The 26828-nt window shown below is 42.9% G+C and overlaps 1 protein-coding gene across 14 annotated transcripts in view; it reads right to left on the reverse strand.

Annotated features, from left to right (window-relative positions):
• The window catches only part of SORBS2 (sorbin and SH3 domain containing 2), a 197991-nt gene that overhangs the window by 32135 nt on the left and 139028 nt on the right, over window positions 1–26828 (reverse strand). For 8 of the 14 annotated variants that reach the window (XM_079779510.1, XM_079779516.1, XM_079779514.1 and 5 more), the window contains 6 exons: window positions 24297–24411; window positions 16621–16779; window positions 15827–15910; window positions 14059–14115; window positions 9328–9377; window positions 6011–6198 (listed from right to left, as the gene is read on the reverse strand). In XM_079779510.1, the coding sequence (XP_079635636.1) occupies window positions 6011–6198; window positions 9328–9377; window positions 14059–14115; window positions 15827–15910; window positions 16621–16779; window positions 24297–24411 (653 nt within the window). Of the gene's footprint in view, window positions 1–1841; window positions 3405–6010; window positions 6199–9327; window positions 9378–14058; window positions 14116–15826; window positions 15911–16620; window positions 16780–24296; window positions 24412–26828 lie in introns of all 14 variants that reach the window. The other 6 variants (XM_079779506.1, XM_079779515.1, XM_079779513.1 and 3 more) reach the window with 3 other exon arrangements.

Genomic DNA, 26828 nt, shown 5'->3' on the forward strand with positions numbered 1-26828 from the left:
ATCAAAAGAAAACATGGTCTAAAGGTTTTGACTGCTTTGACGACAAGGAAGAATTGTCCACTGATAGCAGGTGGGATGTCAGTTACATGACAGATAAAGATAAATGCCTAACTCTCCGTGAGGTGTGGAGTCTCTAGGCTTAGCAAAGTAACCTGGCAATAATATTCCAGGTAAACTTAACCAGTTATTTTCATGAATGCTAGAGGTTTACGTGCAGTATTTTTTTCATTGTAAATTAATATATTTTTATGATCACAGGGCTCTCATAGTGATCATAAATTTTAAATTACTTTTGCTAAACACAACTGGAAAAGTAAATATTTTAATAAAATACAAAATACCCTTTAAATGCATTGTAAAGCCCTCTGAACTCATGCCTTACTGATAGCACACACTCTATCTGCATATAATGTTGAGTGTTGATTAAACTAGGATTTTGAATAACTGGAAAAGGTAACTAATTTATTAAAAAATTAGATTCTGACATGGCTCAATCAGTGAAAATTTCAAATTGTAGACATTGATTTTGAAAATGCTAATTTATTGTTTTTGAATCATGTTGCATAGTATAAGTAGAGCGAAGATAAATACTAATAATATAGTAAAGTTGTGCAATGAGAATTAATAAGTGAGCCATATATTAAATTAATATGAAGCTTGCATTATGTCTTTTTTTTTGCCTATAGAGATATAGTCTATATTACAAATTCTGAAGTGTTAGGAGTTTAAATCTGTTAGTGCTACCTTCTCTCTACATGACCTTGGTCAAATTTATTGTCCTCTCTGTGTCTCAGTTTCCTTCATTGTAAAACACTGCTTATAATAATCCCTATCACCTAGTTCTATGCCACTGTTAACTGGATAATGCATGTGAAACATTTTGCAATGTCTGGTGATCCAACTTCTTAAAATCTACATAGAAAACAGTTGCACCTTAAGGATTAATGAAAACAATGGTATAAAAATATCAAAACACTTCCTGCTTTTCAGTTACATAAACCTCAAAAAATTTTTTTTCTGCATCCGAATTGCTATCTGTCCTTGCGTTGCTATGAAAACAGAGTGGAGAGTCTCTTTTAGCCTAAATGGTCTAATTCTAATGTCAGTATAGGATTATTGTAGCAGAAATAGAAAATAGATAAATTAAGCAATGGAATGGAAGAGAAAATGAATACATTGAGTGATGGAAAGGAGACTGTTATATATATATATATATACAACTTAAAGATACATTCACAAAAATTTTACCCTAGTCGTGTCCTTTAAGTGGAGGAAGTTATTAAACAAATCCTAGTCTCTTGTAATCATCCATCAATTACTTTGCTACATATTTCAGTTTTGCTTCCTGAGTATTTTGCTGTAGCAACTTCTATATAGAATGTGAGCAAATTACTTATTGAGTGAATGACTACAAAGTTAAAAAAAAAATCCAGGAAAAAAGTAGTTACTAGTTAAGAGCTAGTGCAAAGGTGTTAATCTCTTAAGGAGACTGCTAATCAATTACGGGGTGTCTTAACATCTTTTAAAACTGGTAACGTCTTTAATTTCTTGTTGTGTTGTAACTGACAGTTGCCTCAACCCTAACATTAAGCTACAAAACCACTTTCCCTTTCAATTTTGAATGAGTAAATTTTTGTGAACTGGTGATCACGTCAAGGCACACACACTCCACGTCCAACCATCACATGGAAAAATGAGAACTACGCGGTGAGGCGCATGTGCATAGCGATGGTGCTGGGTGGGCTCACAGCTCAGGAAGGATGAGATGTGGGAATGGAATACGACAGAGCTGGAGGGTGGGCATCGGAACCACAAGGAGAAACAAAGAAAGGTTCGTCCACCTTGCAGACCCAGGGCACTGTCGAGGTCTGGGTGGTAGTTGTTATTGGTGTCCATGTCTTGGAGAGAGGCACTGTGAGGCATCCTCCCACAGTCGTTCTGGTACCATGGACAGTGGGTAGCACCATCTGGGGGCAGCGGGTGGCAAGGCTGGGGCATGGGGCTCCTTCTTAGAGCTCTCAGCGATGAGTTCCTTTCGGGGACGTCCGGCAGCAGCTCACTGATCAGACGGTGCAATATACTGTTGTCCGGCAAACTCCCCCTTCTCTTTTCAGCCTTAATTTGGTCACAGATGTCCTTAAGGGCGGAGTCCAGAGCCTCAAACACGGCCGTTTTGCACTTTGCCTTTTCCGTCTGTTTTTTGGGCGTCGAATGCTTTTTCCTCCGGAAAGGCACGGGGCTGACGAGAAAGGCAAGCTTCGAAAGGCCGGGGTCCGGGTCCTGTCTCCTGGGCTCCTCGGTGCTTTCATGTTTTGCGCGTTCGTGTTTGCGCATCGTGGTGAAGCGGGTGTACGAGGCAGGGCACCTGCCTTTGCAGGAGCTGACGAGGTGCCGGTGATGGTGATGGTGATGGTGATGGTGGCTGGACCCGTAGAAGCTTTCCGAGGATGTGAAGGAGAAGTGGTCGAAATCGCTCTCGCTGCAGAAGGATGAGCCCTCGACGTGAATGTAGTCGCTGTGTTCGGACACCACCCCGTCTTGGTCGCTGTCAGAAAGCTCCAGCTGGGTTCTCGGGGGCTCGTCGCTGGTGACTTCGATGTGGATGGGCACCAGGCTTTTAGACGTGTAGCTCCGTGGTCCGGGACAAGGGCGCCTGCTCGGTTTGTCTTCCTCCAGCAGAGACTCGATGGAGAAGCGCCTGGTGGGGCAGAGCCCAGGGTGCTGCGGCTCGAGGACCGCCGGGGAGAGCATCTCGTCCCCCAAGTTGGGCATGGACTTTGACTTCTGAATCAACTTCTCAAACTCCGAGATGCGGGTGGGGACCATGTCCCTGGGCACCTCGTCGGCGGAGGACTGGCTCCATCCGGGGAGCAGGCCCCGGGCGTGCGGCTCCTTTTCGTACTGCAGGATCCTCGACTTCACGGAGCACATCACCTCGGAGCTCATCAGGTCCTTGCGGTTGATGCGGTGCATTTTCTTGTACATTTTCAGGAACCCCGGGGCGTTGTGGGCCGACCTGTGGCGGAGCCGGGCCCGGGGCTCCTGGAGGTAGGGGGATGCCCACGGGCCCGGGCAGCCCTCCTTGGGGTCCTCTTCGCAGAGCAGGGAGCCCATACTCTCCGACTTGGTTTTGGGGTCGGGGAAGCCACCGCAGTCGTCGCTCAGGAGGTCGTCGCAGCTGCGGGACTTGATTTTGGGGGACACGGCCTCTTCGGTGCTGCTCCAGACCTCGGCGTTCTGCCGGGCCATCTGCCAGCCGTTTTTGAAGGCCAGGGCCCGCTGCGAGTCGCGCGGGACGTCCAGGTGCTGTCTGTAAGCGGGACAGCCGTCTACCTCCTGGCAGGCGCTGCCGCGGGGCCCTGAGCAGCTGCAAAGGGGTGCACACATTTTGCTATCATCCCCACCTTTTAATCCAGAGCAGCGTGGCGGGAGAGAGACGTGTGAAGAGGTTAAAAGCTTCACAAAGAGGAGAGCATGTCAGTTAGCATCAGACAGACAGGCAGCAAGAGAAGGCAGCGGGATTAATACAGACACATGGTTACCCTCGAAGATTCCCCTACAGAGAAAACTGTCTCATTCTAAGGCATGATACTGCTTTTGCACTGAAGGTAGCTTTAAAGATAGTAGAGTTGACAAGACCATGCATTAAAATGTCATTGGTGTTGCTCCGTGGTCGGCAAACTGCGGCCCGCGAGCCACAGGCGGCTCTTTGGCCCCTTGAGTGTGGCTCTTCCACAAAATACCATGGCCTGGGCAAGTCTATTTTGAAGAAGTGGCGTTAGAAGAAGTTTAAGTGTAAAAAATTTGGCTCTCAAAAGAAATTTCAATCGTTGTACTGTTGATATTTGGCTCTGTTGTCTAATGAGTTTGCCGACCACTGGTGTAGCTAATATGATCAATAGCTAGTAAGACCTATTTCTTCTATTGAATACTTCATACATCTTTCTGCAAATATTATTTGCATCAAATATGATAGAGTATCTTATACGCTAGCAGCATGACCTGGTAGCAATTTAAGGGTTTAATAATTAATGCCCCAAATGATATAGATAATCAAGTTAATAGGGTCAGGATTTAAATCTCATTTGATATATAATCATAGAAAGGTAAAGTGTAATTTATAAATTTGCATTTAATTAAAACTCCCACAACTGTCTTAGTTACTTTTTCACGGGCACTAGCTGGGAAAAGCTATAAGACAAAGTATTTTCCAAAATGGCAAAATGTAGATGCTGTGAACTATGGCTGCTAACATTTTCCAGAGGAAAAAAAAACAAAAAAAGAAACTAGCGTGTCTTTAAACAAAACTAACTTACCTCTTTACTCGCTCTACCTAGAACCTTTTGGTAGGCAGGCTGTCACGAGCATGGCTGGGTATATATAATGTAAAACTTTCACCACAGGTAAAAGGCATCCTGCTTTTCCCCAGGGAGGGTCTTTTTAAAACCTCATTTACCATTTGATAATAGAGAGCTCAGCAAGGCCTCAATTTGGAACATTATGGACAAACTCTTTTCTTTTGCTTGGCTGAATTAACGAATAGGTAGGAGGCCAAGTCCCTCTGAGGAGACATTTTCTTCTTAGAAATAAACCTAGTGGAAGCAAATAACTCTGTTGAGCTCCTGCCTTGCAATCTTTCCAACTTCTTGGAAAGTAAACAAGCACATAAAAAGCAGATAGGTAGTGTTTGGGAAAGGAAGTTGGCTTCACACTCCCTAGGAGGAACACACATAGCTAAATCAATCAATTCATTTAGCTTTTGGGTGGTATCCAAGCATAAAGACTCAATGGCATTTCGGGACCTATGTGTTACCTTAAGATACTCATTTGCATCAATGAGCAGACTCTGATAAAGGCAACCTTGCTAATTTGAGGACAGGTATCAAAGGACCCCCCCCCCCCCCCCCCGGCCTGAGAACCTTCTGGTTAGTTTTCACAGTTTTATTAGGATATAGAGCAGAGCTGGTGTCTTCTGTCTATCCAGACTCTAGGCATCAAAACCAGCCCATCTTTTGCACGCAAAACAGCTCCCTCTCACCTTTAACTACCACGTGGCCACACTTTTAGTGCCTGCATTTGGTAGATGTGGCGGAATCGGTGCTATTGCACGGAAGCTCCTGTGAGAGGTCGCTTTCTTCACACATTTCAGATTCCTTCTCGGTTCTGTCTCAACCCCAGGAGGTGGGAGGAGACTGTGGAGCCCCAGATTTGGTATAGACCCGGGTGCCTAGCGACGCTGGTTCAGTCCTCAGTCTCCCTCTTAGCGGTATCCCTGTTACGGTGGCACTAGTGCACGCAACAGGATTTCAGGGACTTGAAGGAGTAACGTGCCCCCTCTCAGCACAACTCGCTGAATTCCGGAGAGGAGACAGGTCATATGGAAAAAGGGCTTGGTGGTGTCTAGGTTTTCTAATTATGGCTGAAAACCAGTTAGTTCTTACCACCGTGCCGTTGTGGATTGAACACGGTATTGATGGATATTCTACTGTATATATGCATATTGACCGAAATAGAGAGCAGGTGATTAAAGAAATGACTTCACAGGTTAGACAGATTTTATCAGGAATTAAATAATAATAAAAAAAGCCCAATTTGTTTTAGGTAACAATGTTCTCTGTTGCTACTTCTATTTCCTATTCTGTAACTTTGATGAATTTTGCTAGTTGTAGAACATTAGAAAAAGTTGGTAATATGCAAATGTTTGTAAATGTAATCCTTTAATAGCCTGCCGGTAAATTATGTGATACTTTGAATTTGTTCCCCCCCCCCCCAACAAAAACACCCAAAAATGATATATTTGGAAGGAAAAAAAGCATTAACAGAGGATAGACTCCTTTACGCCACTTGGATGGCTCAACCTGAGTTAGTCTGTGTAGGAAGAAAGCTATTGTTCCAAAAGTTCATCGAAATGCTATCTCTGGATAGTTATCCCTGGACCAGCGTTCACAGGGAACTCCAGCTTAAAACATCTACTAGTAACGTGCTTACATTTCTATTTATGGCTGTTTACCTTTTGCTCTGGATGGGGAGGAAGGGGAAGAGCTAATGAAAGACTGGGTCAGGGTGGCGCTTGATCCCGGGAGGTCCGCCCGGCCGGGGCTGGTCCTGCTCGCCCTTGGGTCCCCCAGGCCCCTCGGCGGCCCCACGGCTGGCTCGCTCTTCCTCCTCTTCCTGAAGTCACTGGCCAGGCCTGCAGAGCTGCAAGAAGGAATCACTGCAGTTTGGTTGGTGTTGGAGGGGGTTAACGTGAACCAGAAAGACGGGTGGGATATGCTAGCAAGTGTTATAACTCTTCTCCCCCACCCCCCAAACTGCATTTTTAGGAATTTATTCCTTGATATTAAACACTATCCTATATAATAAAAGGGTAATATTCAAATTGACCCTAACAGCAGAATGACCGGGAACGACCAGTCGCTATGATGTGCACTGACCACCAGGGGGCAGACGCTCAATGCAGGAGCTGCCCCCTGGTGGTCAGTGCACTCCCACAGGGGGAGCTTTGCTCAGCCACAAGCCGGGCTGATGGCTGTGAGCGCTGCGGCGGTGGCAGGAGCCTCTCCTGCCTCCATGGCAGCGCTAAGGATGTCTGACTGCGGCTGAGGCCTGCTCCCTCATTGGACATCCCCCGAGGGCTCCCGGGCTGTCACAGGGATGTCTGACTGCCAGCTTAGGCCCAGTCCCCCAGGGAGCAGGCCTAAGCTGGCAGGTGGACATCCCTTGAGGGCTCCTGGACTGTGAGAGGGCGCAGGCTGGGCTGAGGACCCTCCTCCCCAAGTGCACGAATTTTCGTGCAGAGGTCTCTAGTTTCTTTATAATTGTCACTTAAAAAAATAGACTATTTTTAGAACAGTTTTAGGTGATTGGAAAGTATAGGGAGTCTCACATATACCCTTGCATACAGCTTCCCCTATTATTGACATCCTTTATTAGTGTGGTACATTTGTCACGGTTGGTGAACTATATTGTTACATTATTATTAAATGTAATTAAAGTCCACGGTTTACATAGGGTTTATGTTTTGTCTTTTCTGGAATGCCATACAGTTGGAACCAACAGGATGTAGCCTTTTCAGATTGGCCTCATTTTCAGATTGGCCTCGTTCATTTAGCAATATGGCTTTAAGATTTTCTCCCGTCTTTTTATTTTATTTTATTTTTTGGCTGATAGCTCATTTCTTTTTATTGTTGAATAACATTCCCTTATGTGGTTGTACCACAGTTTACCCATTCAGCTATTGAAGGGCTTCTTGGTTGTTTCAAATTTGGCAATTATAAACAAAGCGGATTTTTGTGTGGATATGAGTTTATAATCATCTTTTTAAAAAAGTTTTTGTAAAAATCCTCACCTGAGGATATTCCCCCCCCCCCCCCCCCCACTGATTTCTAGAGAGAGTGGGAGGGAAAGGGGAGAGAAACATCCATGTGAGAGAGGCACATTGATTGGTTGCCTCCCACAGGGGCCCCTACTGGGGGCTGGGGAACTTGCAACCGAGGTACGTTCGCTTCGATTCCTAGACCAGGAACCAAACCTGGAACCCTTCGGTCTGCAGACCGAGCAACGGGCCAGGGCTATCACCTTTTGAAGTAAAAATACTCCAATTAGTGTAATATGTTATGACGGACAATCCAGTCTTATGCTTTGTATTGTCTACTGTTCCCTAGAAGGAAGCATTCCAACAGCACGGATAATCCAGAGGAGGGAGGCCAGGACAGGGAAGGACTGAGAAAGAGGCCGACACCTGACGAGACAAGCTTCTTACCTCAGCGCTTCCCTTCGGCTCTTCTAATAACCTTAGGAACCTTACACTGCAACCCCAAGATCTTCCCATTGAAGTAATCAATTACCAGTGATCTGGTCAGCAAATAGACTAGTAAAGTGTCCTTTCCCCCAGTCGTATTCAGTGGTGTCAGCAGTCTTAGTGGCGGGACGTTTTTATCATGGTTCTCGGTCTGAGTATGTAACTCAAGACGGTGAGCGGAGACACCCGTCACACAGCCCGCTGTCTGCCACGTCGTTGGCTACAATGGCATGGACGGCGGCAGCAAAAGCTCACCAGCTCCTCCAGGCAGCAGAATGCTGTGCTGACAGGTGGCCTTACCCAGCCCACAGGGTTCTCACTGTTTTATCAATGAGTCAATGGAGCACGCTGGCTCTGCCAGCACAGAGGGGGAGCAGACCTCGGAATCTGCCTGCACTCCTCCGAAGAGGGCGCCCCGTCTTCTCCTGGACCTGTTAGTCTGCATTGTGAGGGTCTGCGTGTCTACAGCAATCCTCACGCCAGATCAGAGCGCTGAAATTCAAACATTTTAGGTGCAGGTGTGGATGGAGAAGGACATAAAAGGAGGGGCTGGGGAGCTCCTTTCTTAGTGACACGAATGTCATTGGATGGCGCTCGTGAGCCCAGTTTACAAAGTCTTCTACTTACGTTGAGAGAAATCTAGAGAAGGGCAAATGAATGTTACGAAGATATGTGTTGTTGATGATAAAGTGTGTCTGGGAGCTTGAAGTATTCAATAATGCTGTTGAACTGTGTCTGAATTTCTGTAGTATTTTAAAGTAATATGCTATACAAAGCCCACAAACAGAACGTACCCCGGCAGACTTTTAAGGCAGAACTAGTGGTTGGTTACAAGCTATTTTGGGTCAGTTTTACTTTGTCTCTGCTTCTTGTTAAGTGTGCAAACTTAGTAAGTTATGGAGTCTAAGTGTCAGCGTACTCAGGGATAAAATGGGGGTAATGGTACTTAAGTCACAGTGGTGTCTTCAGGATTGAATATGCCTACGTACTTAGAATGCTTGGTATATAGTGTAAGTCCTTATTTATTGGTAGTAACAGTAATTCTAATTTGTGTGGTAAGAGTATAATGAACACATATGTGTTTTGTAAAATTTTTCAAATATACAGGGATAGGCAACAGAAGTTTTCAGGTGTGGGTATGCAAAACAATTTTTTTCTGTGTTATTATTTATTCCTGTGTTATTTATTTGTATTATAACTGTCAACCTACTTTTTCCCCACTCCTGTATTAAATGTGTCATATAACAATATTGAAAATTAGATGTTTATAATCTCCATTTAAAGATACGGTTATAGAAGAGAAGGGAAGGGAAGAATTTCTCAGACTGTAAAGGAGTCCAGAAATATTTCACTTGATTTTTATAAGTTCTTGAATGTGATCATATAAAATGATGCAGAAACAAAACAACTTCATGAAGTATGGCATGTAAAATAAAAACATGATGTGTAATCCTCATTGCTGTTTCACTGAAAGAGAAAGGACTGGTCCACAATATTCCAGTTGCATAATGTAATAACATTCTTACCTACTGGGTCTTTCCAGACTTCTATCTATGGAGGATTGATACAAGGAGGCCTGTTAAGATAGAAGAATAGTACCGTGAAAAAATTGTATTTTATCCATGAACATTAAATTAGGTATGCTACAAAGGATATTGCCAAAGTTGCGATTAAAAATAGCATTTATTATGATTAGAAAAATATCTCCCCCAAAAGAAATCATGCCACAGGGTTTCTACTTTTTTCCCCATCTATTGCTTTCTCTTCTGATTTACCTCACTGTATTGCTCTGTTTTACTCAAATTACAACCTAAACACTGCCTGGGAGAAAAAAAAAAGAAAAATCAGTAACTGTTCCTTATGTTGGAAATCGGCTATAAATAGAAATTTCCTACAAAAGGAATGGTTTGAAGATTTTTAAAAAACTTTTTAGTCATTCAATCCTTATAAAGCATAATCTTTTAAAAAATAAATTTTTGTCATGTTGCAGGTATTATCTTTAAAACCTAAGATTTAAGCAGAACTTGAGACACCTTTCATCTGTCAACATGGACATAACATTTTAATAAAAACCACAGAATTTGGCTTGAAATTAAACTAAACTACTGGTACTCAAATCAGGTACAGATTATTACATCTTTCAAATAGTTAACTATCTTTCAGGTTAATTTATAATAAATGATTTAATGAACCAATATATAGCCTTAAAAAAAGTTGACTTTTAACATTTTGATAATAAAATCAACTCTCAGCTGTCCATGGTTGGAGGAACTAAATACTGATAAATAATTCCAAATGCTTATTATACACACCATTTTCATGCTCCATTCTGAACAGTATAGTGAAATAGATATTAAGTAAAAATGTTACATAAGAATTTTTTACTTCCAATGGCCATCCACTGGAATAATTGCTAAAATATCTAAAAGGTAAGAGAGAATCAGACTCTAGAATGCTGGAGGTTACACTGATATCTAGAATGTATAGGAAAATGTATATTAAATAGTCATGGCTTTGGTCCTATTTGATTAATTCTTTATCACAAATAAACTGGTCTGATGAAGTACTGAAATTCTAGTTTGAAAATATTCTTCTATATGAATGTCTAAAAATGTTAGCCAGAAATGCAGAATTTGACACATTTTATCTTCACTTCTTACCTATAAGAAATATTTTACTAGATTAAAACCTTCTTAGTGGAAACTGAACACTTTAAGAACTATTACTATAACTGTAGTTTATATTTGTAAATTAGCACCAATTAAACAGTTAAAATATCAGTATATAATTTTGAGATGCTTTATGTAGATCAGTCTGACAAGCCCTTTTATGAAGCAGAATCTAAAATTGCTTCTATTAAGTAATATTTTCTTTTAATTCCATCTTACTAAATGAGAATGGAATCTTGCCCAGAAATAAACAAAAGCATCCTCTGCAAGAGAATAGTCCCCCAGGGTAGACAGAAAAAAATCATATTGTAATAATTTTTTAGTTCCTAAAAAACATTCAGATTTCTAGGTTCTCAATAAATATAAACTTAGAAAAAAAAGTTTGGTCTGCTGATGTGATAACTTTACAAGATTATTTTAACTCAATTCTGAATCAGACACTGGAAAGGTGGAAAAATAAATACTAAGAAGGAAGACGAACAAGTCAATAAATATGACCATGTACTTATATTTCGATTTAGGAATATTAATTCTCGGTGTTTGCAGAAGAGCGATACCCAGGAGCCTCGGAAATGGCATCTGTGTGGATGGCTCCCTTCCTGGGACGCCCAACCACAAACCACAGTTGATCCTCAGAAAGTGTCAGTTTCAGGGTACTCTTAGAACACCCCTGGAGTGGTCAGAAATTTTGGATTGCCAGCTTGGGATGAGCCTAAATAATATTGTCACATGCATTAAAACATCCTATAGGGAGTGAAGGCTCTACACTTCCTCTTGTTTTAGACTTCGGCTAAGAAACTACAACAACTCCTCCTTGTGTTGTTTTCCACAATCCAAAATCAACTGAAATGGATTGTGTGACTTTCTGTATACTCAAAGGAAAAGGTTTAGTATTAAAAGGAAACAGTAAAAAGTCTAGGCAGATGACCAAGAGAAAACCTTGTATGAGATTGTATGAAGGGTACTCATCCTGAAATGGAAGCTGTCTCCAGAAAGGAGGCAACCTGCTTTACCTATTATGATCGACTGGGTATTTAGATGTGACCATTATTTTAACACACCTAAGCAAGGGTCGTTTTAATAAAGTAGAGTCACCGAACCACTCTTTCTGTTAAGTGATCATGTGATTATACGTGCTTAAAAGTCCTTATCACATTGCGGACGGATCACGAGAACTCTCGTGTTTTCTGTTCTAAAGCTTGTGGCCAATCATATTTTAAAAAGACATTAGCTTGTAAGAACATGTAATAACTTCAAAATGCAATGGATATTGAATTTTAAAGCATGCCTTTAACATTTATGTAAAACGTTTTTTGTACTCGTTCAATAGAAACTTATCTGGCCACTGGGTAAAGCTAGCAATAAAACTACTGGTCGACAACGTGTTAATTATTGTTCATTAATGCCAGTTTCTCAGTTTTATTTATGGATATGTTGTTTGTGACATGTACTAGACATTTGATAAAAGTTAGCGAAGGTAATGTCTTCTCACTTAAAATTTTTACAGAAATATTGTACATAGGTTATTAAAGTACCTTATCAAAGTATTTTTTACACTCTGAAAATAACTATGATGTGAAACTAGTAACATAGTTAATATGCTCTCAGGATCATACAACTTTCTCAATCCCAAAGAGGTAATGGCAAATCAGTTTAACCATCAGCAAAGTGCTGTTTTATGTGATTTTTATTGCCACTACCATACCAATATAGAATGCACAGAATTAAGTTTCTACTATTTTTAGCCCAAGAATTTAACAGAAATCAAGAGTTAATAAGAAATAGTATTAAGTATATAGTTTGTTTCTAAAAGATTTGTGCTCTAAATCCATCTCCTGGAAGTGCTAAGAAGTGTGGTGTAAAGGAAAGAGCCCATAAGTGAAGGTTATGAGATCCATTTTATTTTTAATGTGCCACCATCTTACCATGTGATTTTGGACACTACTTCCTAAAATCATTGAGCTCTACTTTTCCTGACTGAAAAATAAGGGAGTTGGATATGGTTATCTCTAAATTCTATTTCAGTTCTCAGTGAACCAACTGCCTTAAAAACAACCTAGGACTATCTGGCCAAAATATCTGAGAGAAATATCTGACCAAATTGAATTCCAAAGTAAAATTTTGGGCCACTCATGTGCTTAATTGATACCGTTTCTTCAGATGTGAAGGAAGCATAAGAATATACTTGTTTTTCTTTCCAGAATATAATTGAAATTCTTTGATTTTCTTTACATTATATGCCTATTTACAAAAAAAAAAAGTGTTTAGAAGTGACTGAATTCACTAACCCTGAATGTTCCTGATTACTCTATTTTACTCTTAATTGAATGAATACCTAAATATTTGCATAACTTCTATTTAACACACACTGATGCATAGCTCAGGGGAATTGAAGCTCTGGTAAGCTGGCTATTTCTGAGACTGTACTTGCAATTCCAGTTTTTTACCACTGTGTGTCAGTACTACTTCCAGCAGCACAGGCATTCCACTAGCTTCATTTTATTTTCTAGTTGAACGTATTTAACTGAGTTACGACTTTTCAATGAAGATGAAATATTAAGTGTTTTTATGTTTACTTAGGACCACAGAGACACTACTATTCAAACACCAGTTTATTCCCTTCGTCCTAGCTGCTTCTAAGAGTTCTCAGAGAAGTTTATACAACTGATGTTTAGCAAGACCATCACTTTTGCTTGTGTTTGCTAACGAGTCCTAAATCTGCTTTCCAAGATATTTTATTTTTCTTTGCAAAAAGCAGGATAAAAAGCTTTTGACTCTGGATTATTCCTGCCTTTTTCATATTCCCTTTGACCAATTCAAATAGAATTTTACATTGCCGGGCATAATTTTATTTTACCTAGCAGACGGTGATGAACATTTCTAGAGAGAGATGGCAGATGCATTTCAGGTCATTCTCCAGGGGTAATCCAGGTCGTGTGTGGATTACAGGTGGAGAAGGATGAGGAATGCCTGTCGGTGTGGACCCGGAAGTTGTGACGTGTGTGCCAGTTACTTGTCAGCCCTGTTCTTTTTTTTTTTTTTTTCTTTCTTAGCTTTTAAATTTTTTTTCAATTCAAGTTTACATTCAATATTTACTCTGATGCATGTCAGCCCTATTCTTGATTTTGTCCGATGCTAAAACGCATAAATTGTATTTAGGAAAATGAAACAATTACAGTACATTTTGGGACTATGTGGGGCCTAACCATCTGATTATCTAAGGGCCTAAAGGGTCATTTTGCACCTCCAGGCATGATGCTCAAATGGCTCTGAGAAGCCTCCTGCTGGCATTTTAGTCCAATCAAAGCAGGTGGTCAACACTCGCACAAAGACCACTGCGCTTGGTGTTTTATGACCCCAATCCTGGATAACAGGGCTGAGCTGAGCAGTTCAACTCAGCCCACTTTTCAGAAAGAGCCCACACAGTATAATTCATGCCCAGGGAATGATACTGGTGACAACATAACGAGGCGAAGGTAGATGTTCAAAAATAGCTTAGACACCGTGGTGAATTGTAAAACAGATGTTCGGGATCGCAGTAACAGCTCCTAAGAGAGAAATGTGAAAAAGAGAGGAATTTGTTTTTACCTCATTGGAAACACCAGGAGAATGGTCTTGAACATAGTCCAGAGCCTTTTTAGGAGGCTGGGTGTCGGTGCACACCACAGAAGCAGAGTGTAGAGATGGAATGGAGGACAGTCAATGGCAGCAAGGAATGGACATGTGGAAAAGGTGACAACAGTTAGAAATTGAGTGACGACAGCATCAGATAACACACACAGAGGGACACGCGTGGAGCGCCATGGGGATGGCCTGGGAGGAGGAGGGCTACGCTCGTCACTAATCTCAAGCGCTGGTGGTGGGATTAGTATATTGATAAACTCGGTTCATCAGATCCAGTTAGCACTCCTAGTCTCGGGCCGCAGAGGAATGCGAGGGCGATTAAAGGAACATGAAGGGAGCAAGTGGACACGTGGAGAGCGTGCTGGTGAGCTTCCAGGGGCGGCTGGAAAAGATGATAGAAAAATGCTGCTGACTTAGGCTCAGAATGGAAACTGGGACAGTCCCCATAAACTGATCAACAATAAGAATATGTATAACGTAAAGCTAGAGAATTGGTTGTCTCTGAAATCAAATACATTTATGTGACTGCTTGGATACAAATTAGAAAAAAAATGGAAAAAATATTCCTCCTTATGAGGCATAGACAGTCTAGGAAAAATTCTTTGGTTTATATTTATTTACAGTCACTTTGGTCCAGTTCTAACCCAGTCTCCTTTGCATTTTAAAGGGCAAAAGGGATTACTATATACACCCAGGAGGGAAAATGTGATGTAGTACCTGAGCGTATAAATCAGTCTGTGATATGGCAAAAGAAAGATTGTACTCCCTGGTCTTCAGTAAAATTCTATGCAGTGTAATAAACAGTATTTTCTTTGAGAGTTCAAAATTCAGAAACACCAGTAAAAGCATCAACCATATGGAACTGACACGCCTCAAAGGCACTGCTGTTGGTAGGTAGAGTTCCCCAGTAAAACTGGAGTTGATGAAGGAAGTTGCTATTGGAGGCCTGTTGACTCTTTATACCACACAGACTGATTTCCGGAAGGTTCCCTTTGGTGGGGGTTTGGGGAGCAGGGGTGTGGTGGTGGCTTTCAGTGGCAAGACTGGAAATCATTCCTTATTTTTCCCTTTCCTTATGTCCCTGAGAGTAGAGGTGTGGTCATCGTGGGGATATTCTGGCAGGAGGTTACCGTGGGAATTGTCCAGAGGCGTTTGTGTTGTTGTTTGTTTGGTCGATAGGACTGGGCTTGACATCTGACTCCGCCACTTACTATCTTGGGCAAATGACTTAGCCCCTCTGGGCTCTGGTTTCTTCTTCTTGGAGGGGCCTTGTGAGGGCTCCCTGGGGAAATGCCTGCAGACCCAGCCTCGCCACGTGCTTGGCGATTCTTCAGCAACGGGGGCTATGATAATAGTACTTATTATCATCAAGCCACCGTGCTCTTCTGAGTGAACTAGACCAAAGTGGACTGTAAACAAATACACAGCTCCTGTAGACCCGCCACTGTCTGGCTGCGCTAGGACAAGGCCTCTCAGCAGTGTGAATTTGCTCAGACATCAAGGGCGCCTCGCGGGTGATTGGGTGGTAGAGAAACACTGCATAGCACGTGTCTGAGCAGGTTTACCCATGTGGTCCAGAAATGACTGTGGGCCGCGTGGGACCAGATGTGTGTACCTAAGTACACACTCAACGTTTGTTCTCTGCGTGACGCCTGTCGCTTCTGACGGTATGTTGTGTAAGTCAAGCCGCATTCCCCTCGTGTTCTTACAGGAAGAGTCCAGCCTCACTTACCGGCCGTCCAAACTCCAGCTCTGAAAAGAACTTATACCAGGGCTCATTCTCTAACTCTACGTCATCTGGATGTATGCGGTCAGTCTAGAGCAGACGTGAAGGAAAAGGGAAGGAAAAGGCACACTGAGCGAGGTGAGGAGGATGCTGTGTGGCATGACCCACGCGCGCATTCACACGCCAACGTGCACCTGCTCTCATCCCACGCATCTCAGCCACAGAGGACAGGGGGGGTGGAGTAAAAGGAGTAAATCGGGGATGGAGAGGAGCTTTCGATGGCATGGCGAGAGCCCTGGCGGTCTCCCCTGTCCCCCCTTCTGCTTTCCCTCCTTAGCCTGAGGCATCGCCCGCGAGAAACTGCCGGGACAGCGGGGAGGCGCGTGGACAGCTCACCAGCGCTTTAGCTTTAGGCCAGGCTCAGCTGTCACCGGGCAGCTCCTCTGGGGGGGAGCGGGGGGTGGTGGTGGGGGGAAATCAGCGCATCTGCCCTGGCTGGTCCCAGCCTTCAGTCTGCAGTACAGACAGTCCACTCAGGTGCAGGAGGTGGGAGCCCGGGAAGCGGGAGGGGAGGTGGGGGGAGATCCAGGCGGGGAGGAGTGAGAGGTGCTGGAGGCAGTGAGGGGTCCATTGGCAGGAAGGCTGGGGTCTGGGTGAGGGGAAGAGGGGCAGCCAGGTGGAGGTGGAGGTGGAGGTGAGAAGCCGGTCTCTGACTGACTGTCTCCTAGCCCCTGGAGCGCAAGGACTACACCTACACGTCCTGACGGGCGTTAGGAAAGTGAAGGAAGGAGGGAGCTCACCCAGATGGGAGAGAGAGCCGGGGTGCTCGGGCTTGGTGTGGGGAGCCCACTCCTGGGCGGAGGGGAGGGGCTACCAGTGACTTCTCCATAGGGTGACATAGGAATCGGCTTCCGGCCGGGCTCCCGGGGAGCAGGTGTCGGAGTTGTTGGGAGAGGGGGCTGTAAGAAAGGGCGAGGAGAAACTGGTTCATTAGGCAGAGGTGCTCAAGGGGGTGGAGGGGACACCAGGGGCAGCGACTTGGGCCCTGCCTTAGGCCAGCGAGGGCGGTCCCGGGGGAACAACTTGGGATGGTCTGGACCACTGAAAAGATGGTCTGGACCACTGAAAAGATGGTCTGGACCACTGAAAAGATGTGGAGGCAAGGAGCCTCTCAGAGAGTAAAGAACAAGCACATTTTGCCCAGCCGGCATGGCTCAGTGGTTGAGTATCAACCAGGAGGTCATGGTTCGATTCCCGGTCAGGGCACATGCCTCAGTTGCAGGCTCAATCCCCAGTAGGGGGTGTGCAGGAGGCAGCCGATCAACGATTCTCTCTCATCATTGATGTTTCTATCTCTCTCTCCCTCTCCCTTTTCTCTGAAATCAATAAAAGCAAATTTTTTTTTAAAAGAAAGAAAGATCACATTTTATGAGATACCCCAAGTATCACCTTCTTCCTGCAGACCTTGAGCTACAGAAGTGGGTTTGGGTGGGTTAGTTTTTTTATTTTTTCCACAGCACCTTGGTGGCTTAGGGCTGGGCAGAAAGTGAGGGAGAGAAGTCTACCCTTGTTTGGTTGACGCTGTAATTTGGAGAAAAAGCCAATTTATAATTGACTTGCTCCCCTTTAGTGGTTATTGTATTTAAGAGAGCAAAACGAGGAGTGTTAATATAAACTGTTGGACAAAATACATCAATTACTTTAATGAGAGCCAATTCAGCGTCAGAGCATTTATGTTACCCGGGGATATCCCAGTGCTCTCAAGTAACTCCTGCCTGACCACACTGTTCTGGGCTCTGGATTTCTATTAAAAATGGGTGCTTAAGGCACTGCAGATGGGTTAGTCCTTCTCTGGTAATTATTACATGGAACTAATTAAACATGGTGCACTTGGGCAGTAAAATTTTAAGTCAGAAAAAGACCCCTTTGTGTCCCTAAAAGCCATTCCCCCGATCAGGGGAAGGCATATTCTTTGTAATACTGGATGCTTTGAGATAGTCTGTATTCAAACAAAAGCCATTATTTTGAAATTAGCTTGTCAGAGTGTTTTATTGATTTCCCCCCAATAGTTTTAAAATAATATATAGCCTGTATTTATTAATCTATTATATCCAAAAGATTTTTAGAGATGTGCTTATTATTTCAATATTTTATAATATGAGGTTATCATGGTAGCTGCAGACAGAAATAGAAAAGTTGGGACATCATAGCAAAATAGTGACAGGGTCTAAGTTATCCGGCCTGTGTAGTAATCATCATGATAAAAGCCGTGTAGTAACCCTGGGGAATATTTCGGGTGGGACTAACATATTGTACCATATGTTTGTACAATAGTCTCAAAGCCTGTGGCTGGTGGGGCTCAGTAAGAAAACACACACATTTAAATAATAACTGAAGCATATAACTACTTCATGGAATAGTTGGCTGGAGCTGATTTTTAGGGAAAATGACATTAGAGCGAATTTTTCAGCAAATTTTGTTTTGTCTACAGAGGCCTAGTAATTCCTCCACAGAAAAACAAATCTTTGGCCTTTTTCAAATCTCATTGTTTCTAATGTTATATACTTAAAAAACATGGTGAATTCTTGATTTTATAATCTTGGCTTTGTGTGTTTTTTATTTGTTTTTCTCAGGGGAGACATTTTTCTTAGAGGAAACAAATAAAACACACACACCTATTGAACAGCAGAGGGCAGCACATTCACTAAACAAACATGTATTTACAAGTGGTTACGTCACTTAGACTTCCACCTTAAGAAACTCTAGAAAGACAGATATACAAAATCCTGACTTACAGAAACATATTTCTCTTCCCCAATATGGAAAGGGGAGCAGAATGTTTGTTGTCCTGTACCCTGCCTTAGAATGGCAATTTTCTCTCAATTACGATTTTGTAGATTAAAAATCCAGTGTCTAGTCACAGTGGGCAGCTATCTGGAATCCATGCCAATAGAAAATAGAGGAAACACCCTAAACAGCGATAACTGGTCATTATCTCTCACGTGGGAATGTGGTGAGAGGCACGCGCTTGAGCAGAGTCTTTAGGGTAAAGAAGCTGTAAGCGGCAGAACTGGAATGTTCTCTCTGCTGTGGCTGATCTATTGAATCCCGTTAGTCATGTGACAGTTAACGGTGTTAGGTGGCAACCTAGACCCACTGCTAAGGTACACAGAGGCCTGACGACAGTAGTGATGGACACACGGACAGTCAGCCAACAGACATACACACTCCTAATCTCACTAAATCAACACTTTCCACTTGTAACTTGAAAGTTCCTCTGAGTGGTTGGACGTGAATATTGACACTCAGATACTCATAGAGGAAGCTCTCTTTGCTCATAAAAGACAAGAGCAGAACTCTTGTTGCATATCTTTCTAAACCTATTTCTGACTTTTCCAGAACATCTAGCAAACTGGTGCTTAAAACCAAAGTCAATCAGGGCAGAAGGAAGTGCTTATGAAAATCTAAACCTACACGTCACACATGATTCTTATTGCAAAGCCACCAAGGGTGAGCAATCTGTAAAGTTGGTGTATTTTCTACAGTTTAAAAGCATTTAGTTGCTTTTCAGGTTATAGAAATTCTACTGTTCTCAGTATTCTCATGACAGACATATAACTTTTATATAGCGTTCAAACGAGAAGAAGTGTCAGCATAGAATTTGGTTATTTAAATTTTATGCTCATTAGGTTTTTAAGCTTTAATGGCATTGGCGACTATGTTCTGTATTTGTTGTGGTTCCACAATAAATGCTATACATGTTGTGACTTGGGGTAATTATTTATGCTTTAAACCATCAGGTGAAACCTCCAAAATTTTTAGAGTTTAAGTTTTGAATGAAAATCTTAATTGATAAAGAAGCTTAAGTTCACTGAGATTTAATTGCATTTCAACTCTACACAGTGTTTTTAACGATTATTCCTTCTGTTTTTATCATTATGTGCTGGGTTAGTTATGGCATAGAAAGGTAACATCTTCATATTATTTCCATTTTTATCAAGCATAGAGAGGTCCTAAATAAGTATTGTATTTAAATTTATTTTACTTTCCTGTGGCTCACTTATAAACAATCCAATCCAGATGGGATGTAAAGTTTCTTTTGATATAATCCCAGTAGAGAATTTGTATGATTGTCTTATGGAGTAAATTGTGGTTCAAGTCAGTTAAAGATAGATTCCTGGTGATTGCAAAGTACTTTTTGAGATCAAACATTGGCCCATTCAATCAACATTTCTAAACGTATAGTCAAATGAACATCTATGCACTTTAAAAAATTGCATTCACTTTAACTTTCACGTTAAAGAACATCAATGTATATCCTATGTATTTCTAAGGAAGAAGGGGTTCCTTTAGGCCAGAGTCTGGGGAAGGACTTTTGTTTACACAGTCCTGCCCTGCTATGCCCTGCACCAGGGATTGGTGGCATTAGTGGACCACAATTACCAATAGCAGGGCATCGAAGCTCTCATGTGATTTTTGATGGAAACACACTGTGCCTTTTTGTCACCAGCTCTGCAGATAAGCAACAGAACAAGGATTCGGTCTCACCAACTTACCCACTCACAGCAAGGGTAAAACCTATATTCATTCATTTACGTTTTAATTCAACCAGTATTCACTTAACACCTACCCTGTGCCAGGCACTGTGCTAGGTGCTGGGGATACAACTGGTACACCAGACATGGTCCCTGCCTTCAAGGAGCTTCAAGTCTAGTGAGGGGCACAGACCAGAGACCATTACAATTCAGTGTGGTGAGTGAGGGGGAAATGCCCCAGGCTCACAGCAGGGGGCGCTCTGCACCTACAGTTGAGGAGTCAGGGCTGGTGCCCTGGGGAAGGGAGATGAGGCTTTTCCATGTGAAGAGCAGGTGGTGGGTAGAGCGTTCCTGGCAGAGGGAATAGCCTGTGCAAAGGTCTAGTAGGGAAGGAATTGGTAGAGCTGGAACAGAGTGAGCGAGGCAGGAAGAGACATGAGGCTGGAGAGGTCAGTGGGGGCCAATGCATAAGGTTTTTTGTAAATTATATAAGGAATTTGGATTTTGCTCTAAAGTTACTTGAGGGCCAGAGAAAGTTTTGAGCAGGAGATTTTATGAAGACTGGGGAATTAGGGGAACGAATCAGGCGCTGTCCCTGCAATCCTGGCATGGACGGTGGAGGAGCAGGAGGGGGGCAGACATGTCTCCTTGGGGGTGGGACTTTGGGATCCCTGGGGGAGAGGGGAATCCAAGGTGACATTTGGGAAAACTGGGCAGATGATGGAGTCATCTCAGAATTGAAAAGGGCAGCAGAGAACTACCTAGCTATTTGTAATTTACATAAAATTAAATACTAAAGGAGCAAAAGCCCTGCTCACACACCGCCTCGCAGTAAAATGACCTGAGAGTGCCTTCAGAACTTCTGGAAACCCTTTGGTGCTGCCCATTTGCTAAGACATCACTCTCACCTAGCAAACCCGCTGCTCACCCTCCACACCTGTGTGCTCCATTCACTCCAGGGCCCATGCGAACGATATCAACATACAGCCAGTGTCTGCACCACCACCATGGACTTAGCCCCCTCCCCTCCCCTCCCCTCCCCTCCCCTCCCCTCCCCTCCCCTCCCCTCCCCTCCCCTCCCCTCCCCTCCCCTCCCCTCCCCTCCCCTCCCCTCCCCTCCCCTCCCCTCCCCTCCCCTCCCCTCCCCTCCCCTCCCCTCCCCTCCCCTCCCCTCCCCTCCCCTCCCCTCCCCTTCCCTTCCCTTCCCTTTTCTGATTCATGGAGGCAATCAGAAAGAATTCAGTGTTGACAACAGCAAAAAAAACCACAGCCTAGTCCTGTTTAAAAAAAAAAAAAAAGCCTGGCCAAAATGGTACAGAGGACAAGCTCACATCATGTTGCATAAGTCTGGCCTCCAGCAAACCTCTTTCGGAGGGATGAAAGTTTTGGGTCTTTCCATTGCTTCATAAGATACCCATCCTCATTTCCTTCCATGTCTCTAGGTCCCACCCACTGCTTTCCTCCGGAGGCTGCAGAGCCCCCACGCCCCTTTCTCCAGCAGTGCCCACGCCCCATTCTCCAGCAGTGCCCACGCGCCAGATCGTTTTGATCCTAGGGACAGCTGAGCACACGGGTCTTGCGTCTTAACTCCTCAGGGCCCAGGTTTCTGGTTAAACCAATCAAGTGCACGAATTTATTAGAAGTTGGCAAATAAAGTATGCTATACTGCAAAATAACCGAATAATCAAATTCATTGAGATGCTAATGACCACTAGCTGAATGTGTTTCCTACTCAGCTGATGGTGCTCGTGCCTCAGTAGCGTGGTGATTGAGTGCACCAGGCTCACGCGTGGTCCCACACCCTCCAGCAGCGCGACCCGGACAGGGATACTGACTGTGTGCTCCAGTCTCTTCATCTGCCGCGTGCCTGCTTCATAGATTGTTCGATCCTTACATGAGATGAGGCATAAGTTCCTAATTACAGGGCCTGGCACATAGTCAGTGCTCACTAAGCATCTACAACTATTGCTCCAGTGTTTGTTGTTAGTTGTTGTTATTGAGCCCAAAGATATGAGTAAAGTGGGAATTTCAGCCATAGTGACAGGGCCCATGAATGAGCAGCTAAGGGGGCAGAGGGAGGATTCCTTAGGTGTGCCTGTTTTAACCGTCTCACAGGTGGTCTGTGTCACACAAATGCAGGTCTACCTTGCACCTCCATTAAATGACAGCCTCGAGGTTCCTCGAGGTAGAGACTGTGCTGTTCACTATTGTGTCCCCAGCACCTAATACAATGTCTGGCACGTCGTCGGTGCTCAATAATTTTGTTCAGTGAGTCAATAATAGAAATATCCTTTTCCCTGACGCCACAGCCATCAAAACATTTCAATACAGTTACAACATGCACCATCCTAAGAGTATCATAAATGGTTAGAATGATCATTAAAGTTTTGGTATTGACACTTAAATCTGAGACATTATTTTGCTATTTTAAATTTTATGCAATGGTTACCTCATGATTCACTCAATTCTCATCCTAGAAATGACAAAATTCAATCACATAACCTCGTAAGTGGGGTATACATTTGCAATGGAGCTTGCAACTCAGGCATGTTCTGTTTTTTCAGTTTTTTCTGTTAAAATTCTGTTACTCTGAAAGATATGAGTTATTTGTAGAATGGCAAAAAAAAAAAAAAGGCTTAGATAAACATCACTATGAATGATGTGATTATGAGGTTCTTGAACCTGTTTCTCAAGAACATAACCATAAATACAGGGTTTCAAAAACTAAATCAAGGACATTCAACTTGGGTGTGGTGAGGCCAGGGTTCCCAATCAAATTTCAGGGCTGGCTTTGCATTCAATGTGATCATGTGGTTTCTTGGATACTCTTAAAGGAGCTACCAAAGAAAACTCTCTCCTATTCACTGACACCTAAATTCTTTTACGACAAGACAAGGCAGCCCTAACTGGTTTGGCTCAGTGGACAGAGCATTGGCCTGTGGACTGAAGGGTCCCAGGTTTGATTCTGGTCAAGGGCATGTACCTTGGTTGTGGGCACATTCCCAGTAGGGGGTGTGCAGGAGGCAGCTGATCGATGTTTCTCTCTCATCGATGTTTCTAACTCTCTATCTCTCTCCCTTCCTCTCTGTAAAAAAAATCAATAAAATATATTAAAAAAAAAAAAGACAAGACAAGGCAGAGAGGTTGCAAATGACATCAACTGTTTCCCTCGAAGCAGATTGGGCCAGAGGTGCAGAGGAATGACAGTTCCAGAGGTCCCGAGGGCACCGATCACGGAGGGAAAACAGGCCCAGAAAGGAAGACGGGAACCTAAACACCAGGAGGGCCAAGCAAGAGCCAGTCTGTTAACTGCACTTTGGGGAAGCAAATGGGTACTTCCCACCTCCTTTTTCTTTGCAGAGGATTTAAAGAAATAACCGTAAAATACTGCAAAGTTTACTCTTGATCCATTAGATGGACAATCAGGAAGCTCAAGGCTCGGTAACCTGAGAGAGATTTAATAAGAATCCATTAAGACCAACTTGTTCTAAAAAGACATTTGGGAAATTTCCCCTGAAGCCCTAGAAATAGTAACAAACCTATGTAGAAACGAAGGGACGGACTGCCTGGGTGCATTTGTATCCAAGAGATTAACGAATGATTTTTCTCATTAGCGATGTAGACTAGCGATTAAGTCTTGCATTTATGAGCGCTTTTTTTTCCTCCAATTAAACTCATAGCTATGATTAGGCATGGCTATAGTGACATGCAAATATAGTTACACCCTATATTTGATTGGTAGGAACGATACATATTGGAAACTGCATCTTCAATTCCGAGACAAGATGCACAAAACATGATACAAAATAAACGTGATTTCTAAAATAATGCCGAGTAAAGCCCCTTTGCGACCAACGTTGCTAAACGATATGAAATTCGGGTTTCCGTAGGCACCCACGGAGCCTAGAGAACCGGCATCGTGTTTCGGGACAAGTGCTTACGGGCCGTTCATGCTGCAGGATCGACGACTTCCCCGGTTCATATTCAAAAATGCTCCTGGGCTCAGAACGAAACTTCCTCGTGTCCACCTTTCTGTCCGGAGGGTCCCAGTCATGCCTGGAAAGAACCAACGAGTCACACGTGAAAATAATTCTCTGGGCTCAAAGCAGTCGTAGCTATCCACTCGCTGTTTTCAAAGTGAATTTTCGTATAGTTGGTTTTTTTTTAAAAAAAAAAGGTCTCATAGGATCAAAAGCTAATCTGTCCCAAATACCACATTTATGTTTTGTTCTACATAAATGATTTAGAGGAAGTCATTTTTTTAATTTCGTATTATGTTTTCCTCTGTTGTTGTTTTCTTTTCTTTCATACATTGATGTCATCCTCCTGCTGCCTCAAACACTCACACGAAGGCTCAGGAGACGCGCAGCCAGGGCGCTGCTGGGAAACCCTTAGGTCGGGGCCCAAGGGCAGCGTGTTCGTCTGTGTTTGGAATAAGTGGTGCTTCTGCTCCATTACTCGATGTGAGTTCCCCCACCGCTCTGACCTGGCTGGCATCCTTGACTCAAAGTGACAAGGAGCCATGCACACGCCACGTTGGATCTTGTTCAAGTGGCATCATGGTCTGGGAAAAGCACCAAGGGACCACTTGGGTTGCCCTCCACAGGAGCGAGCTGTGGGGGCGGGAGACCCTCCTTTGTGTTACCCTTGGAAAACCAGAGCCAGGCATCCATCCCATCCCCTGGGAGACCTGGGAACCAGCTTTGTCCTGAACTGATATTCTTTGAGGGGCGGCCACAGCAGGACTTCAAAAACAAAGTTTGTTGGGTGGCTGGTGCCACAGAAGGCTTCCTTCCAGAGGAAGAGGACTTGCCTGGCTTTAGAGGGGGCAATGCTGACCCCTGGGAGGGATGGGATGCTGACCCCATGGCATGCTGGGAACAGAAATGCCTTTAGGGACAGGAGAATTAGGGGTAGGCGCTGGCGTTCTGGTAAACTGAGGAATAATATGCAGCAGTTTTTGAAATTTTTAAGAGATTTGCATATTTCTTAACGAGAAGTTTATTTTTCACTAAACACATAGAACAAATAATACATTTAATTCTGAGTTAATTTTGATTCTGTTTTATGGCAGAGATAGCATTTATGTCTAGACAGTTATTTATCAAATTTAAGACATCACCATTCTAAATATAAAATCCATCATGGGAAGACTGGTACAATGAGAATCTTCTCACATATGAAGTGTGTCCACTTTCTTGGTATCTTATACCCTCTACAAGCATCAGTTACTTTTAATGATACCATGCAGTGTTGAATATAATAGTTTTGACATGGGTATGGTAGGTGAATGCTTAATAATCGGTGTTAATACTGAATAATTATTATATCCTTATTTATTGCCGGTATAACATGAGCCATGATTTCAGTTGGAGGTGAGTTTGAACTCTGCAGTATGAGCTGAGCAAGTTGTTTCAATTTTCTAAATCTCAGTGTCTTTCTCTCTAAAATGGGTTTAAAATAAACCTTATCTCATTGGGTTCTCAGAATTAAATGATATAATAGAGGAAAAGTACTTCACCTAGTGCTTGGCTCATAGCATACTCTCAATAAAGGTCACCTATAATTGGATTATTAGTCATAATCTTAATTCTTAAGTGATGCCATAAAAGTTTGTTTATAAATTTTTATTTTTGTGAGGACAGTTTCTATAAAAACATATCTGTGGGGAAATGAAAATTAGTATCATCTTGAAAAACTGGTGGAAATGAGTCAGAGGTAGATACTTATTAACTAATGACTTATTTATGATTCATGAATAATTTTCCTGCTTTCAAAGATATATTTTTGTGTATCAGAGGGGAATTTTAAATAATTAATAGACCTAACATTTCAAACCTGAGGAAACTGAAAATGAACTGCATAGTCTCTGGGGTGCTATGTCAAAAAGAATACGTCAATGATTTCTTTTTATTTGTCTTCTATGCATTTAAAAAAAATAAAAATGTAGATCTTGTGCCCATGTTATGCCAGGTCTAACTTAGGTCACTATAATATTATGAACCAAACTTGCAAAGGTGTTTACTATAATCTCAATAGAGGGGGGAGGGGTCAATGAGGTACATGTACAGTAGGTCCTCGGGTTACATCAGAGATCCGTAATGCGATTTTCGCCGTAAGTCGGAACCCACCTACATAAGCACCTATGTCCCTCACATGGAGCACAGACACAGCAGTAATGAAGTGAAACAGTAAAAAAAAAATTAAAAGAAAGATAACAATTCCTGACCTTTACTTGTGGTAAATAAATAAAAAAACAAACAAACATAAAGCACATATGTACATATGTCAAAATGATGGGACTTTTTTTTAAATAAATAAATGGGAGATGGCGATGTAACCACGAAACAACATACGTCGAGTCCGACGTAACCCGAGGACGGCCTGTATTGGCTGAAGATTACACATATACTATCTCCACCAATTCTTCTACTGACGGCCACGCGGCCTTATTTTTATACTAAGCTAAATAA

This window comes from Cnephaeus nilssonii (assembly GCF_951640355.1).
Source record: "Cnephaeus nilssonii genome assembly, chromosome: 8".
NCBI classification, from domain to species: Eukaryota; Metazoa; Chordata; class Mammalia; order Chiroptera; family Vespertilionidae; genus Cnephaeus; species Cnephaeus nilssonii.